The sequence below is a fragment of the Poecilia latipinna genome, unplaced genomic scaffold, assembly GCF_001443285.1.
Source record: "Poecilia latipinna isolate Pla-1442-1.1 unplaced genomic scaffold, P_latipinna-1.0 Scaffold1915, whole genome shotgun sequence".
Lineage (NCBI taxonomy): Eukaryota > Metazoa > Chordata > Actinopteri > Cyprinodontiformes > Poeciliidae > Poecilia > Poecilia latipinna.
Window position 1 is genome coordinate 111,166 of NW_015114531.1, and position 15,141 is coordinate 126,306.

The 15,141-nt window shown below is 38.6% G+C and overlaps 1 protein-coding gene across 1 annotated transcript in view; it reads left to right on the forward strand.

The window, feature by feature from the left end:
• The window catches only part of LOC106935150 (talin-1-like), a 39,898-nt gene extending 25,210 nt beyond the window's left edge, over positions 1-14,688 (forward strand). Inside the window, exons 12-25 of the mRNA XM_015015478.1 lie at positions 62-163; positions 314-390; positions 3,060-3,240; positions 3,808-3,921; positions 4,315-4,423; positions 5,215-5,423; positions 5,502-5,600; positions 8,956-9,123; positions 9,713-10,007; positions 11,184-11,350; positions 11,439-11,567; positions 11,686-11,799; positions 12,682-12,795; positions 14,485-14,688. Of these exons, the coding sequence (XP_014870964.1) occupies positions 62-163; positions 314-390; positions 3,060-3,240; positions 3,808-3,921; positions 4,315-4,423; positions 5,215-5,423; positions 5,502-5,600; positions 8,956-9,123; positions 9,713-10,007; positions 11,184-11,350; positions 11,439-11,567; positions 11,686-11,799; positions 12,682-12,795; positions 14,485-14,688 (2,082 nt within the window). The remainder of the gene's footprint in view (positions 1-61; positions 164-313; positions 391-3,059; positions 3,241-3,807; positions 3,922-4,314; positions 4,424-5,214; positions 5,424-5,501; positions 5,601-8,955; positions 9,124-9,712; positions 10,008-11,183; positions 11,351-11,438; positions 11,568-11,685; positions 11,800-12,681; positions 12,796-14,484) is intronic.
• The last annotated feature ends 453 nt before the right edge of the window (positions 14,689-15,141 follow it).

Genomic DNA, 15,141 nt, shown 5'->3' on the forward strand with positions numbered 1-15,141 from the left:
TGAGTTCTACACTGCATGTGCTCATCTTTTAATCCACAGCTGTCATTTGATGTGCTGACAGGACTTTGGAGACTACCAGGATGGGTACTACTCTGTGCAAACCACAGAGGGAGAGCAGATTGCCCAGCTTATTGCTGGTTACATTGATATCATCCTCAAAAAGGTCAGTAGGAACATTCAAATGTTGTAAATGACAATACTCCAAACAAGTAAAATATTTGTAAGTAAAATATTTGTTAGTTTTTTAAAATTCTGTGGTCAATCAGCGGCAGCTTAAAACTGCATTTGTGTCTTCATATTACTGTCTTAATAGAAAAAAAGTAAGGACCACTTTGGCTTTGATGGAGATGATGAATCACCCATGGAGGAGGACTCTGTGTCTCCCAAAAAGTAAGTGTGTGTGTCTTTACAGATAAATTGGGTCAAATCGGGACAGAAAATCCATATGTGGATTTCAATACATACATTCAAAGAGTAAACCATTAAATATTCATTATATACAGACACTGTATATGTGTATGTATTGTATATTAAGGTTGGGGTTTTACTGTGTTAATTTTGACTAATCAACTACAGATAAAAATAACACATTAAAAAGAATTACCTTATTTTATCACACTGCAGTGTAAGCACACTTGAACGACAAATCCCTTAAAAAAATTATTAAAATATGAAGAGCCCATTTATTTCAGAAACTACAGATTAACTTTTTGAAAGCCTATATTTCTGTGAATTATGATGATTTTCCACTTACAGCTAATGAAAACATGACATTTAAAATGAGAATATTACATTAAACCAACAAAAAGAACTGTTTAAAAAACATTAAGGTGGGCTTTATGAAACACACGTAATACCTGCTTAGTAGTTATTTTTAAAAGCTGCTTCTAAACCGACAGGCAGGCCTCATCTGAACGCATATTCTAGTTTATTAAACACAACCGTAATGTTTAAATGAGTAAATAATAGGGGAGTTCTGATACTACTTTTTTCCAAATCGAGTATGAATACAAGTACTTCAGTTTAGGTACTCGCCAACACCGACACCAAGTAGCTAACAAGTTGGTTATATTTTACACAAAACTTTTAAAAACAAGTTGATTTTATTTAGAACAGGATGGCTCTTGTTTTTAAGCTTGCACACCTTCTGACTGTTTTAATAAATCATAAATGGCGCAATACAGATTATTTAGTCTTTGAATGCTTTATCAAAATGCTCATTAAATGACGTTTAGTGAGCGATTTAGATTTATAGCCAACCTGAAATTCAGGCTGGATTGGGCTAAAATGTCTTACTTGATGGTGGGTCAGGCTTCTGTAGCGCATTTAATAAACCTCAAGTACATACAGAGAACGCCATAAGAGGATGCAGAATCAAGTTGTGTTAATCTACTTATTAGTAGAGTAGGTGTCTGTTAAAAGCACAGTTTGCTCCACCGTAGTGCACCATAATGGTGGAGCAGCTCCACCACTATGGTGCAATTAATCACACAACCCAGATGACCAATGTTAAAAATGGAAGCAGTTGCATTGTTTACTGTAATGATGCTCAAAAAACAAAACCAGTTAAAGCTTAATTAAAATAATATTTCATCCCCTCCTAACTTATCCATTCTCTCTGTTCTTCTTCTGTTTTTTTATTTGTTTTTGTTTTGTTTTTTGGGAGGATCAACAAATAACTTATTGATGCCTTTGGAGGCTAAATGTGGATTAGCAGGGCAGCCCAGGAGGAAAGCCCAGCAGAAATAGTGGTTGCTTTTACAAGTACTAGTACTTGATGCAGTATCTGGTTCACCAGTATCAGTATTGGGACACCACTAGTAAATAATGGATGTCAGTGAATCCATTATTTGACACTGTTTACTGACATCACTAAATATCTGTTAGAGGAATAAACATGTCACTGTTTCTATGTGAAAATGGTTTTAATCCAGAAAGTTTCTGCTTTTACTTTATTGGCTCTTGATTAATTATGCATCATTCACACTGAGGGCGAGGCATTAATAAAAACACTTTATCTGTAGAGAACAGAAAATTACATTTTCACTTGTAAATATAGAACTAAATGCTATAAACGTACTTTAAACAATGCAGAGTAGACTAGAAACAGACGACCTGAGTGGTCTGGAAGGTTGGTACAACTTCAACAGTATTTTAAAGACTATTCTCTCAGTGGAAGGACTTTATATGGGGTGATGTGCTTTATCTTCCTGGTTTTAGTGAGAACACAAGCATCAGCATTCCAACTAAAGATGTGTTTAGCATGGGTGAGTTTATCTAGAGCTTGCTGCAACATTAGTACTTTAAGTAAAAGAAGGTTGACTTATAATTATCTTTATATGTCTCTGAAGGTTCAAGTTAGAGTCCATCACAATACTCAGATTTTGGGCCTGACCTCTAGTTTATGGTTCTAATAACTGAAGCTTTGTGATGACTCTGGATTGTTCCTCTATAGGTCAAAGATTATAACTTCAGTTTTGTTTCTATTCAGCTGAAGAAATTTGTGGCACATCCACACATTTCAGCATTTGTTCTCAGCATCTGTTCAGTGCTTCCAAACCTGCAATGTCACCAAGTGATTCACTTGGTGACATTGCAGGTTTGGATAGTCCTGCATACATCACATCTCTTGGAGATTCCATTTTAATCCAACTGTTTCATTTTGGTGTGGGAAAAGAAATATTTTTTATTTAATTACTCATCATTCTAATGTGGTAAGAGGTATATCAAAATGGAATTGCTGTAATTATTATCATTCTTTTATATTAAGTAGAGAAAATTATAAATTTATGCAAAAAACACTTAACTTTTCAGTGAGCCTTTGAGGTTTTCTTCATAAGAGTTGATTGATTATTGCCACTTCTATGAAAACATAAATGTTTCCGCTTTACATGTGAGTTTAAAGCAGAACTTTAAGCTCACATTCACTGCATTATCATGCCAGCTTTCACATATTTCCTAACCGTCTATTGTGATATTGTACCGTCTAAAGTTACTGCTCACTTTGTGGATGCATAAGCTGCTATAATTTTCTGCATATCCTAAACTTGTGACTCCAGGTCGACTGTAATGCAGCAGCAGTTCAACAGGATGGGCAAGGCAGAGACGGGCTGTGTTGCCCTGCCAGCCATCATGCGCTCAGGAGCTGGAGGTCCAGAGAGTTTCCAGAAGGGTTCCATGCCCCAGGCCAAACAGCACATTACCAGTGGGCAGATGCACAGAGGACACATGCCTCCTCTGGTAAAAAAAACAAAAAACAAGATGACCCGTTACTCATTGGTGGTAGTAGTGTTGTGGCTGGTTGCACTGCAGTGGGTGGAGCTAAAATCAGACATTTTGGGTGCAGTGCCCTCCCACTACATCCCCTGTTTCAGTCTACCCTTAGCCTGACTTTAGCCTAGATCTGTGCAGATTTTTTATACATAGCTTCTGGTCTTTTCAACCTCAAAATTATATTTAGTTGAATAAAACTTGGCATATGAAAGGTTTGTGTGAACCCCTCAAGCCAAATACCATGTCCTCTTTATCAGTATCATTTAATCTTAGGATCTATAAATAGTTCACAAGAACAGAAGAAATATCGGGGCTTTAAGAACAAAATTGCTTCATTTTTGGTTTGAATATATTAGCATCTTGTTCCTGGAATATCATCTGAGCCTAACCTTTTTTCTTGCATGGTTTGCTACAATAATTATGTACAAATCTGCAGTAGGTGGGACTTCTGAGGACCCAGACATGTACTGGCCAGAAAGAGGTCTCTGAAATGTGTTAATATTGGCTTTACTGATGTGTATTTTCTTCCTTCAGACATCAGCACAGCAAGCCCTAACTGGAACCATCAACTCCAGCATGCAGGCCGTCCAGGCGGCCCAGGCCTCTCTGGATGATTTTGATACGCTGCCCCCATTAGGAACAGATGCTGTGAGTTTTACATTTTGTCTGCTGGGGAAAGTGATTCCAGGGCATAATCCAAGAGACTGCTTAGCAAACTGTGAAATGATTATTCAGATATCTGATTTTTTTTCCATGGGTTTGATTTATTGAATTGTGTGAAAGATCCAGAATATGAGTGCAACAATAGCTATCATCAGATTTTTTGCATAATTCCCTTTATAAATCATAAATGTTCTTGGTGATTATATAAACCCTGAAATACATTAGCAATAGCAGGTTGCAGATGCAGAAAATATTAAGTTCCTAATGTAAATCACTTTGCTTTTCACTCATCAGCACTGACAAACATGAGGATCTATCCTCTGTAGTCCTTTAGAGGTCATTAACATATATATACTGCATTATGTTCCTCTTTTTAAGGCATCCAAAGCCTGGCGCAAAAACAAGATGGATGAGTCCAAGCATGAGATCCATTCCCAGGTGGATGCCATTACAGCAGGCACAGCATCCATGGTCAACCTCACAGCAGGTAGAGAGAAGAAAAGATCAGCTTGTTTTCAGAGTTGTAGGATTGAATTGTATCTCCCAGAGAGGATAGAGTCGATTAGCTGGATCGTGTACAGAATGTAAAAATCACTGCAGGAACCATCAAGCAGTTAAATACTTTTATCACAAAATGATAAGATCAGATTGCATTGAATGATAGTAGGATCAATATGGAGTGTATGTCATTGGTTGGACTGAACTGACTTTTTTGTGTAAAGAGTCGTGAGATGATGTCTTGAGAATTGGTGCTATATAAATAAACTCAATAGAACAGCAATGTGGTTTGCTGATGACGGGTATCAGCAAGCCATCCTTACTATGTTCAAATGAAGTGAAGAAAATCTATACAGCCAGCTAATCCAACAACATGCAGGCTAGTTTGGTGTAATCATTCTGATTGGTCAGTCATATTCTACTGATAATGTTTTTTGAAAATGTGACTCATAAATGTGTCAGCTGGTTTCTATAATCAAGCTTTTTCCCACAACTTTTATCAGATGCTTATTTTTTATCCCAGTAGAACGTATGACAAACTCATTCATACTGCACGGTAATCTATGGTATTCACAAAGAAAAAACATTTTATGGTCCTTGTTGTTCTGTAGAAATTTTGTGATATGTAATGAGATTTACTCGCTGTTATTTTGCTGTTTAGAGCCTGATGCATATGGCAATTTCAATTCTTTATGTTAATTTCTCGTGAATTTGTTTCTGATACACAAGAGAAATTATATTTACTTTGGGAATAAATGCAGTTGCTATTTGTGTTCTAAGGTGATCCAGCTGAGACGGACTATACAGCGGTTGGCTGTGCAGTCACCACAATCTCATCCAACCTGACTGAGATGTCAAAGGGTGTGAAACTACTGGCAGCCCTGATGGAGGACGAAGGTGGAAACGGGCAGCAGCTGCTGGGTGCTGCCAAGAATCTGGCCAGTGCTGTTTCTGACATGCTGAAGACAGCTCAGCCGGCAAATACAGAGGTAGATAGCAGCTTTAGGAGGAGGAGACATGTTATGTTTTAAGTCATTATAGTTGTTCTTCATGTCTTACTCTTCCAGCCTCGTCAAAACTTGTTGCAAGCTGCAGGAAATGTTGGTCAAGCTAGTGGAGAACTCCTGTCTCACATTGGCGAGACAGACACTAATCCACAGTTCCAGGTTTGTCAGTCCTTACTTTTATTGAAGTGTTCTTTGTTTTACAGTCTACAGTCAGGCTAAGCTCATAATAAACCTTCTCTATCTTTGCAAATATAACTGCTTTAAGTATTCTGGGATGGTTTTTCTGATTGTTTAGGTGTGTTTTATGTGAATGTATTACAATTTCTTCAAATGTGCATTTGTGAGGTCAGACCCTGATGTTTAAGGGGACAGCCTGGCAATGGTACATGGTCATGTTGAAACATGAAGGTGGCAACCCATTGAACCCTCAGATTGCTTTACAGGAGGTAGGGGTTTGTTATATAACCAGTAGGTTCAAACCCTGACTCTGTCTGACTTTGTCCTTTCTATGGGCAAGACACTTCACTTCCTTTACTGCTGGTGGTTGGCACTGGCAGCAGGTGGCGTGGCTGCATGATAGCTTTGCCTTAGTCACTCTTCCCTGGGGCAGCTGTGGCTACTATGTAGCTCACCACCATCAGTGTGGAATGAATGAATGATTAACTACTTGTAGTGCACAACGTTTTGGAGTCCTCATACTTAATAAAGCACTATACAAGTACAGACCATTTACCATCCCCCAAAATGTCTTTGTATGTTGTAGCCTTAATAATTCCATTGACTAGAACAAGGACACAAATAGTTCCTCTCACTAGAATGCCTGCCCATCACAATACCCCCATCATAATCCCCTCCTATCAACACATGCAGCCAGACAAATACTATTCACTTAGCAGCTATCAAACCCAGGCTCCAATCCATTTGCCTGCCAGATTGGAATCACGATTTATCCCTCCAGAAAACATGTCTTCAGTTTTCTGCTTGTGTTCTTCATTTCACTGCATTCAACATTTGGCATCATACTTGGGGATTTAAGACTTGGATGCAGCTCTTTGGCCATGGAAATCCATTCCATGGAGCTTAATTCTTTAAATGATCTGTTAGCCACACGAATTCTGGACAAACTTCACAACAGATCATGAAGTTTGGAGGTCTGTAGCTATTGACTCTGCAGAAAGCTGGCAATCTAAATATCTGCTGAAAATGCTGTCATGCCCAATTGCTCACATGCCCACTGTTATAATACCACAAAAAGTTGACTGTGGAATATTTTATGACTGAACTTTTTGCATAGATGGGATGTTGTCATTGCACCATCGTGGAATTCATTGAGCTCCTAGGAGAGAACTGTTCTTTCACAATGTTTGTAGAAGTCTTTGGAATGCCTTGGTGACCTATACCTGAGGTCATGGGAACTATTTAAACATGCAAATTTAATACTTTTGACAATATACTCAAGTAAGAGTAATATTACTGCAATATATTTGATTTAAGTAGAAGTATTCATCCAAAAAAAATGACTGGAGAGTTGAAAAGCAAGAACTAAAAGGTATTTGGTGAAAATACTTATATTTCAGATTTGGAGTGTACATTCAAACATATGTGGTCCTTAATAAAAGTCTCATGGATGTAATACACATTTCTCACCGTATAAAACTTTGTTTCATGTTTAATGAATATATTTGACAGCATCAGCCTAAAGGATCTTTCAGGGGTTCCAGATGGAGAACTCCCTCTAACGTTCGAGTGCTGGTAACTAACGTATCCTCCAGATAAAAGCATGACTCATTTTGCCTAATCAAGCATATTACTTTGTTTTATACTGTATATATTACTTTATCTTTAAGGTCAATCAACAAATCTTTTGCCTTTTTAACGTAAAAATAATAAAGACTAAAAGCTTCCAGTTTTTAATAGTAGGATTGGTTATTGGCAGCATTTTGATCACAATGACATATTTCCCCCTTGGTAAATTTACTCTGTAACGATCTGATTATGGTGAAATGTTCCAGCATACACCTTAGCATCCAACCAGTCCATCATACAGGCATGGCCAGAGGTCTCCATGGTGACAAACTGTGGGTATAGAGTAGAAATAACCTTTATTGTCCCTCAATGGAAAAAAATAATTGCAAACAAATAAGCTCTCTTTTAATACCTACACCTTTACAGTATGGAAAGGAAGTTAGCTGATGATTTTGCAGAAATATACTGCCAATGTGGATTGTGTTATAAAGTACACTTTAAGGATAATATGCTTTTTATGAATGAATGGACTGATCACACGAGCTGATCACTTTGTATTCATTGTAAACTAAACTGTCCACACCAAAACCAAAGTTGTAAAATTTGTAATACACATTTGCCATTGTACTTTTTTTTTAAAACGGAAAAGGATTGTTGGGGCAAATAATAAAAACATGCTTACTGAGGAAAGCATATTTTCCTCAGTCACACATTTGTGGTTCTTTATAGCACAAAAAATGGCAATTTGCAAGCCTCGTAGATGAAATGTAGTTGATGAAATGGGGCCTAATTGGTAGCAGGTAGCAGATACAGTATTAAGCTTTTTAATTTGAAAAAGACCTAAAGAACAGTAAAAATATCAATTCAAGTTACATGACAATGAATCCAAGATACCCATGCAATATTGCACCTAAAATTGGAATCCACATGGTTACAATCAGTGACAAATTACTGCACACATGCTGGGATCATAAAACGGTAGTAGCAGTTTCCACAGCACTCCATCCAGGACTATTTACAGACGTATCTTGACAGTGGACTCCCACAACCATTCATGTTATGTTCTAGCTTATACTTGATTAACAGAGTACCTATAGATTAAAAACACCTCAAACTCTGCACTGCTGTCACCTGGCATCGCTCTGGGTAGAACCCTTCCCAAAAATCTAGATTTGCTTTTTCAAAGGCTTCAACTAAAGAACTGCTCATCACAACAAACAGCTTCTCAGGAGCAGCAGACAAGGAACTTCATAATTAAGACTTCTTTTAGATTTTACACTCTGTTGGAGAGTCAGCAGGTTACTTTTCATCTTTCACTGAACTTGACATGAATAAAATCTATTTGTGCTAATTCCCACAGAAGTGGTAAATTAGTAGGTTGTAGTTTGAGAAAGACGCAAACTTTGATATGTAATAATATAGGGTGGTACATTCTGTAGACATTAATAGGGCAGTCAGTCTTAAATAACTGTAGCCTCATCAAAGTATGTGTTTCTCCTTTCTAATATCTATTTGGATCACTTGGTTTACCTTCCTACTGATTACTTTCCAAACTATTTAGATCAACTACTGGCTCATTGATTAAACTGTTGATTGATAGGACAACCTTGATTTCACATTTAATTGTGCAAATTTAAAAATATTATCTGTGCAATCTTGGAAGCATTGAACTTTCTTTGTGATTGACGTTATTATGACTAGTGTCTGTCCCTTCGTTACCCACAAGCATGGAGTGGACAGTGATAATTAGGCTGTTCACTTTTGACAGGATATGTTGATGCAGCTGGCAAAAGCTGTGGCTAATGCTGCAGCAGCTCTGGTGCTCAAAGCTAAGAACGTGGCCCAGAAGACGGAGGACTCGGCCCAGCAGAACCGGGTTATTGCAGCAGCTACACAGTGCGCTCTCTCCACGTCTCAGCTGGTCGCCTGCACCAGGGTGAGTACTGGGACCTGCGGTGGTTGGTCAGAAAGATCACAGCTGATACTTAAAGAGCTTTGATGTTCTTGTTAAAGTGGACAACATTTAGGCAGAACATTATGACCAGGGAAATGTATTGTGAATTTTTTTCTTTTTTATCAAGGAAAAAAAATTCCTTGATATGGCTGAGATTGGTTTATTTATTACAAAAATATTCATAGCCTTTGAGCAGTTTCACAATTTACAACATTACAACTGTAAACTTAAGTCTGGACTTTGACTAGACCAATACAATACATGATTATGCTGTGGTCTAACCCAGGAGCATCAGGCTCCAGTGCTCATATTCTACAGTGTTCTGTAATGCACATTTGTCATTGTCTGATCTGTTGAGCCTGATCAATGTGTTCCTGGGTCAACACACTTGGAATCAACTGGCTGATTTCCTCCTCAGCATGTCATTAAGTCCTGCAGAATTCTGCTTATAACCTAGATATTTGATTCTTCGTATATTTGTACAGCATATTGGTCTGCTGCTATGTTGATTCTAATGTGCTTCAGCTATAAAGTGGGAAGGTATGGTAAAGATGTGTTCTCTTTCCACAAGGTGGTGGCTCCAACCATTAGTTCCCCAGTGTGCCAGGAGCAGCTGATAGAGGCAGGCAAGCTGGTGGCCAAGTCAGTAGAAGGATGTATGGAGGCCTCCCAGATGGCCACCAACGACGAGGGTCTTCTAAAACAGGTTGGCCAGGCTGCCACAGGGGTCACTCAGGCCCTCAATGAGCTGCTGCAGCACATCAAGCAGTACGCCAGCGGAGGCCATCCTATTGGACGGCATGGAGAGGCCACTGACTGCATCCTGGATGTTACTGAGAAGATCTTTAATGCAATGGGAAATGCTGGTGAGTGGAAGTGGACACCTCTTAGTGCTGTGGATGAATGGGTGTTAATGATGCAGGTCATCATAAATAACCAAGTATTGTGCCAACTGGTGGTCAGTTTAAAAAAAGAAAAGGGTCAGAATTTTTCATTCAAGTTCAAGTTTTGACCTGTCAGTATTCAGTACTAATTTATAACTAATTCTGATTTCTCTTTGAGAACAGCAATATAATAAAAGGTCATGAGAAAAAAAAATTCAATTACTTTCTGTTGTAAGTGGCCGTTAGTTATTTACCTTACAAGGAGAGGAGACTTGCTATGTGTGGGTCAGTTGCAATAAAACATGGTTTTAATAATACAATAAAGCAAAGAGAGAGCTATTACAGTTATTTTAAATTGTCTTACGTTTAGTGTGGTTACTTAGGCTAGCGTTGTTAAAATGCCAGTCCTTATTTCAAAAAGGCTGTAAACATTGATGAGTGCGCTCCATGACACAGAGGTTGAAATGCCAATAGGATAAAATAAAGCAGCTTTAGTGTACTCCATACAGCCTTCCTGTTATCTGGTGAGAGTATTGTTTTCTTTTGCTGCCGGAATGAACTACAAGTTGTTTAGATATGATGTCATAAAAGTAGCTCCCCCTGCTTTGAGTTTCCTTTTCTCAGTAACAACCATGAGAGTGTTGTTGTCAAGACAGCCTAGTAGCTGTGGTTATGGGTCATTCTGCTGCCTAATTCTTGCCGCCAAATGATTTCTCGTTTCAGTTCTTGTAAGACAATAAACCATTATCATCACATTTCCTTTTCCTAAACCTCCTGCTCACATAGATGCAAGCAGTTATAAAGTTTTTTTTACCAACATTATACAGGAAGAGTACTTCCTGTATAATATTCATACTTTTATAGGTCATCAGTTATGACTACTTTAATTTTAAACTACAAGTTGCACTCACCTCTCTCCAAGGAGGTAAGTTTGTTGTGGATCATTAAGTCTGTTGTTCCTCCCCCGAGATGCTCTAGTATGTGTGAAAGAGTAAAAAGCAAGAGTCGGCAAGTAATGAACATTGTTTTAAAGGTTGTAAAAATAAAATCTGTAAAACACACAAAGCTAATAAAACAGTGTGATGATATTTCATATCAAGGACCTTTTTCTAAACCTTTTCTTTGATTCACATTTTATCTTTCTCTCTAACATACCAGGTGAGATGGTTCGCCAGGCTCGTATTCTTGCCCAGGCCACGTCTGATCTTGTCAATGCCATCAAAATGGATGCAGAGGGAGAGTCTGATCTGGAAAACTCCCGCAAGCTTCTCTCTGCAGCCAAACTTCTGGCTGATGCCACTGCTAAAATGGTGGAGGCTGCTAAGGTTAGCCTACCTCAGTAGTTCCTTAACTTAATAGAAATGCTCTAACCTATCTGTAAGTCGGCTGTGAGCTGCTGTGGTGTTTCTGCAGGGTGCAGCCGCCAATCCTGACAGTGAGGAACAGCAGCAGAAACTGCGTGAAGCTGCAGAAGGCCTGCGGATGGCCACCAATGCTGCTGCCCAGAATGCTATCAAGAAGCGGCTCATCAACAATCTGGAGGTAAAATAAAATGGAACATGCTCGGGTTATAACTTTTTATAGTCAGGATATAGGAATTAAGAAAACCAAACACCTTTCATGTGTAGTAGACTGAAGTCTTTAATTTTTTCTCTGGCAGAATGCTGCCAAACAAGCCGCAGCAGCTGCCACTCAGACGATAGCTGCAGCCCAGCATGCTGCCTCATCCAACAAGAATCAGGCTGCACAGCAACAGCTCGTCCAGAGCTGCAAGGTGAGCCCTCGACCTGCTCTGATCTGCTCACCCAAACCTACACATACACACAGTGGCATAATTCAGCACAGAACCTGAAAAAGTCAAACATTCCATATTCTCCTTTTTAAACATAGGCTTTAGTGCGGAAGTATCTGGGTGTTTTCTACCAGGAGCCAGCTATCTGCTCCAACAAATCCTGCAAAGGAGCACACATTTTGGTGAAAGCAATGTTTCTGGGAAACGTTTGAGTAACTGTTGCAAAATTGCTACTGTGAACTGTGTTAAAGTATCCAGGTTGCTATGATAAAGAGCATGTGCAGATGTGATTAGCATTAGATCTATGGAAGTTTTTTGTTGCATCATGTTATGGACAGTCTTAGAGCTGATTGTTTGAATACAGTAAAATAAGGAGATTTTACTGAGGGACAAAAAAAACCAAAATAATCATTCTGACAGTGAAACGTTATCTTAGAACCTATATGTGCTACAGTTGCCCCTCGCCTCAGGACCCATACAAGATTCACTGATTTTGCAAGATTCTTTCATCTTGTCAAGTCAGCTGTATTTCTTCAATATGTTTTGACACGACAGCTCCCCACATTACAGTACCTGCCTATGTGTCACATGGAATCACTTGGTCTGGTAAAGGTTACTTTAAAACCCAATAAAACTGAGCCAGGATAGCACTCAGTTGAAGTTTAGTGTTTATCTAAACTTCAACTTTCTGCAATCCTCTGTATTGCAGAAAGTAGTCTGGAATACAAATCCACTGCTGTCCACTGCACCAGAAGCTGTTTTATTTCTACAAAACTTCTCTTATTAGTAACAAAGCTGAACTTCAGCACTTATAAAACCAGACATAACAAATTGACTTCCCATCTTGTGTGTGTGTGTGATCAGGTGGTGGCAGAGCAGATCCCTCAGCTGGTTCAAGGAGTCCGAGGCAGCCAGTCTCAGCCTGACAGCCCCAGTGCCCAGCTTGCCCTCATTGGTGCTAGTCAGAACTTCCTGCAGGTGACTGATTACCTGCATGAAACTGAACAGTTTCAGGCATGGAACTGAATTGTGTTTTAAATGTTTATATATATATATATATATATATATATATATATATATATATATATATAATATTTTTTTATTTTTTCCAGTATTTTTAATTATTTACTAAGCAGGAAAACAGGTCAGATGCTAGTACGTCTCTGGTATGATGAATTGCTACTTTAAGCTGCTGCTCTTTTCTCAAGTACTAATCTTCAATCTATGCTGTCCAAACAAGACAAACATAAATGCATTTAGAGTCAGAATCAACTTTATTTGCCAAGTTGTGCACACAAACGAGCAGTTTGATTTTGGTCCTGTATTTATTGGTGTTTTCAAATTAGAGTTGCTTCCATCAGGTTTCTTGCTGCTGATCAATCACCTATGAGGGCCGATCACTGCAGATCACCAATACTAATCATATGGATTGGCTGTTAATTTTTGATTTAGGTATAAATGCTGCTGACTATGTGGTCTGGTAAAAAGGATGACTGAAAAATAGTTATCAGTAATACAATATTTAACAGTTTGAAAACAGTAAGGCTCCCAACAGCCTAAATTATACAGAAAGTCAAAACAATGCTAATACACTGCTTATGTCAAGTAATGTCAAGTCAAAGGAAACATTCAGAGTCAAATGCAGGTTTCATTCAAATAAACAAACACATGTTCCTAAATTCCTAAATCAAAACTCCCTGAGAACATGGCTAATTGTTCTGTGCATGTGCAAACTCTCTGCTGCGCAGTGTCAAAGCATGACTGATAGTTTTGAGACCCTCTTACTGACTGATTGGTTGTTTTTGACCAAGCAGGATAATTCTGCAGAACATAGGGAAGAGGTAGAGGAGCTTGATTTTTTCCCCCCTCTTTTTGTCCTGTTAAGGCATATGTAAAAGCTTTTTTTTTTAAGTTGCATGCTGCAGCTTTAAAGAGACATCCGATGTGAGAGTCCACTGTCAGGTGGAGGTTGAACGGCACTGCGTCTGTGAAATATTACATCTCAGAAGCACGTAGCCGTCAGTGGAACCCAGCGTATTCCTCCTCTGACAAAGGCTGGCCTTCTTGCCTGATGAATTTGATTCAGTTTTTTTAATATATTTTTTTTTATTTTTTTATTTCAGTTCAGCCTTCTGACCGTCATGCTCATCTGGGCAAACGTTTGCAATTTTGCGTTGCTTTACCTGCTGTCTGTCTTGTCTAGGCGTCTTTTTGTTCCTGCTTTGAGCCTCCAGAACTCACCATATTCCATCGACTGCTTTTTTTTTTTAAAATGTCACAAATTCTTTGTGTTGATGCATTGTGATGTACTGCATCCCTGAGGTATTTTTCCATTGCAAGATGCAAACTTCACATCTCTATCAAAGTGCAAAAGTTTCACATGACATTGCCTAGGTCTAGGATTTGCTGAATATATGTTCTATGTGTAAAATGTATAGGTCTGCAGGGGGTGGTTAATTAGGTCTACAATTTCCGATAAATAACTTGTTATATTTTGCTTTACTATTAATCTTCAAAATGTAATAATCGGTGTGTTAGGGACTTCCATTCCAAAAGTTCATCTTTGTTCTAATATCACGTTTGGTGAACACCTCAGATAATCTGCATAAATCACATTTGTCTTCCTATCCAAGTTAATTCAGTTTGTCTCTTCCTGTCCTCTTCCAGCCAGGAGCTAAGATGGTAACAGCATGTAAAGCCACTGTTCCAACCATCAATGACCAGGCATCAGCCATGCAACTCAGCCAATGCGCTAAGAATCTGGCCAGCGCCCTGGCAGAACTTCGCACTGCCTCACAGAAGGTAAAAGGTCATGACCTCCACCTGAATCATTGTCTTCTGCCCCATGTTGATGGATTACAGGAGACATGAAAACAAACAAACATGCTAAATCAGTGTTTCTCAACCTGTTTTGGGCCAGCGCCCCCCCAGCCCTTATCCAGGTCCCTCACCGCCCCCCACCAAAGAATTTGTAGGCTACTTTGCACTGACCATTATTTTATCATTAATATTACTATCACTATTGTAGATGTTTTGATTTTTATGCTTGTTTCTGTATTTATCATCAAAAATAATTTCCCAGAGAACAAAAAAGCCATGGGAATAGAAATTATTTTCACAGGCGTCTAAGAAAAATGCAATGAACATTCAAGATAAAATCTGTAGGCCTAACAGCAGCCAATCAGAGGGAAAATATATTCTTGTTCTTTGCCATTTTCTAGTTGTTAAATATTACACAAAATGACCAGATAAAAGATGAACAACATGCCAGTTTAAACTTTGAACTATTTGCAAAACCACTGAGCTCTGGAACATTAAAACATG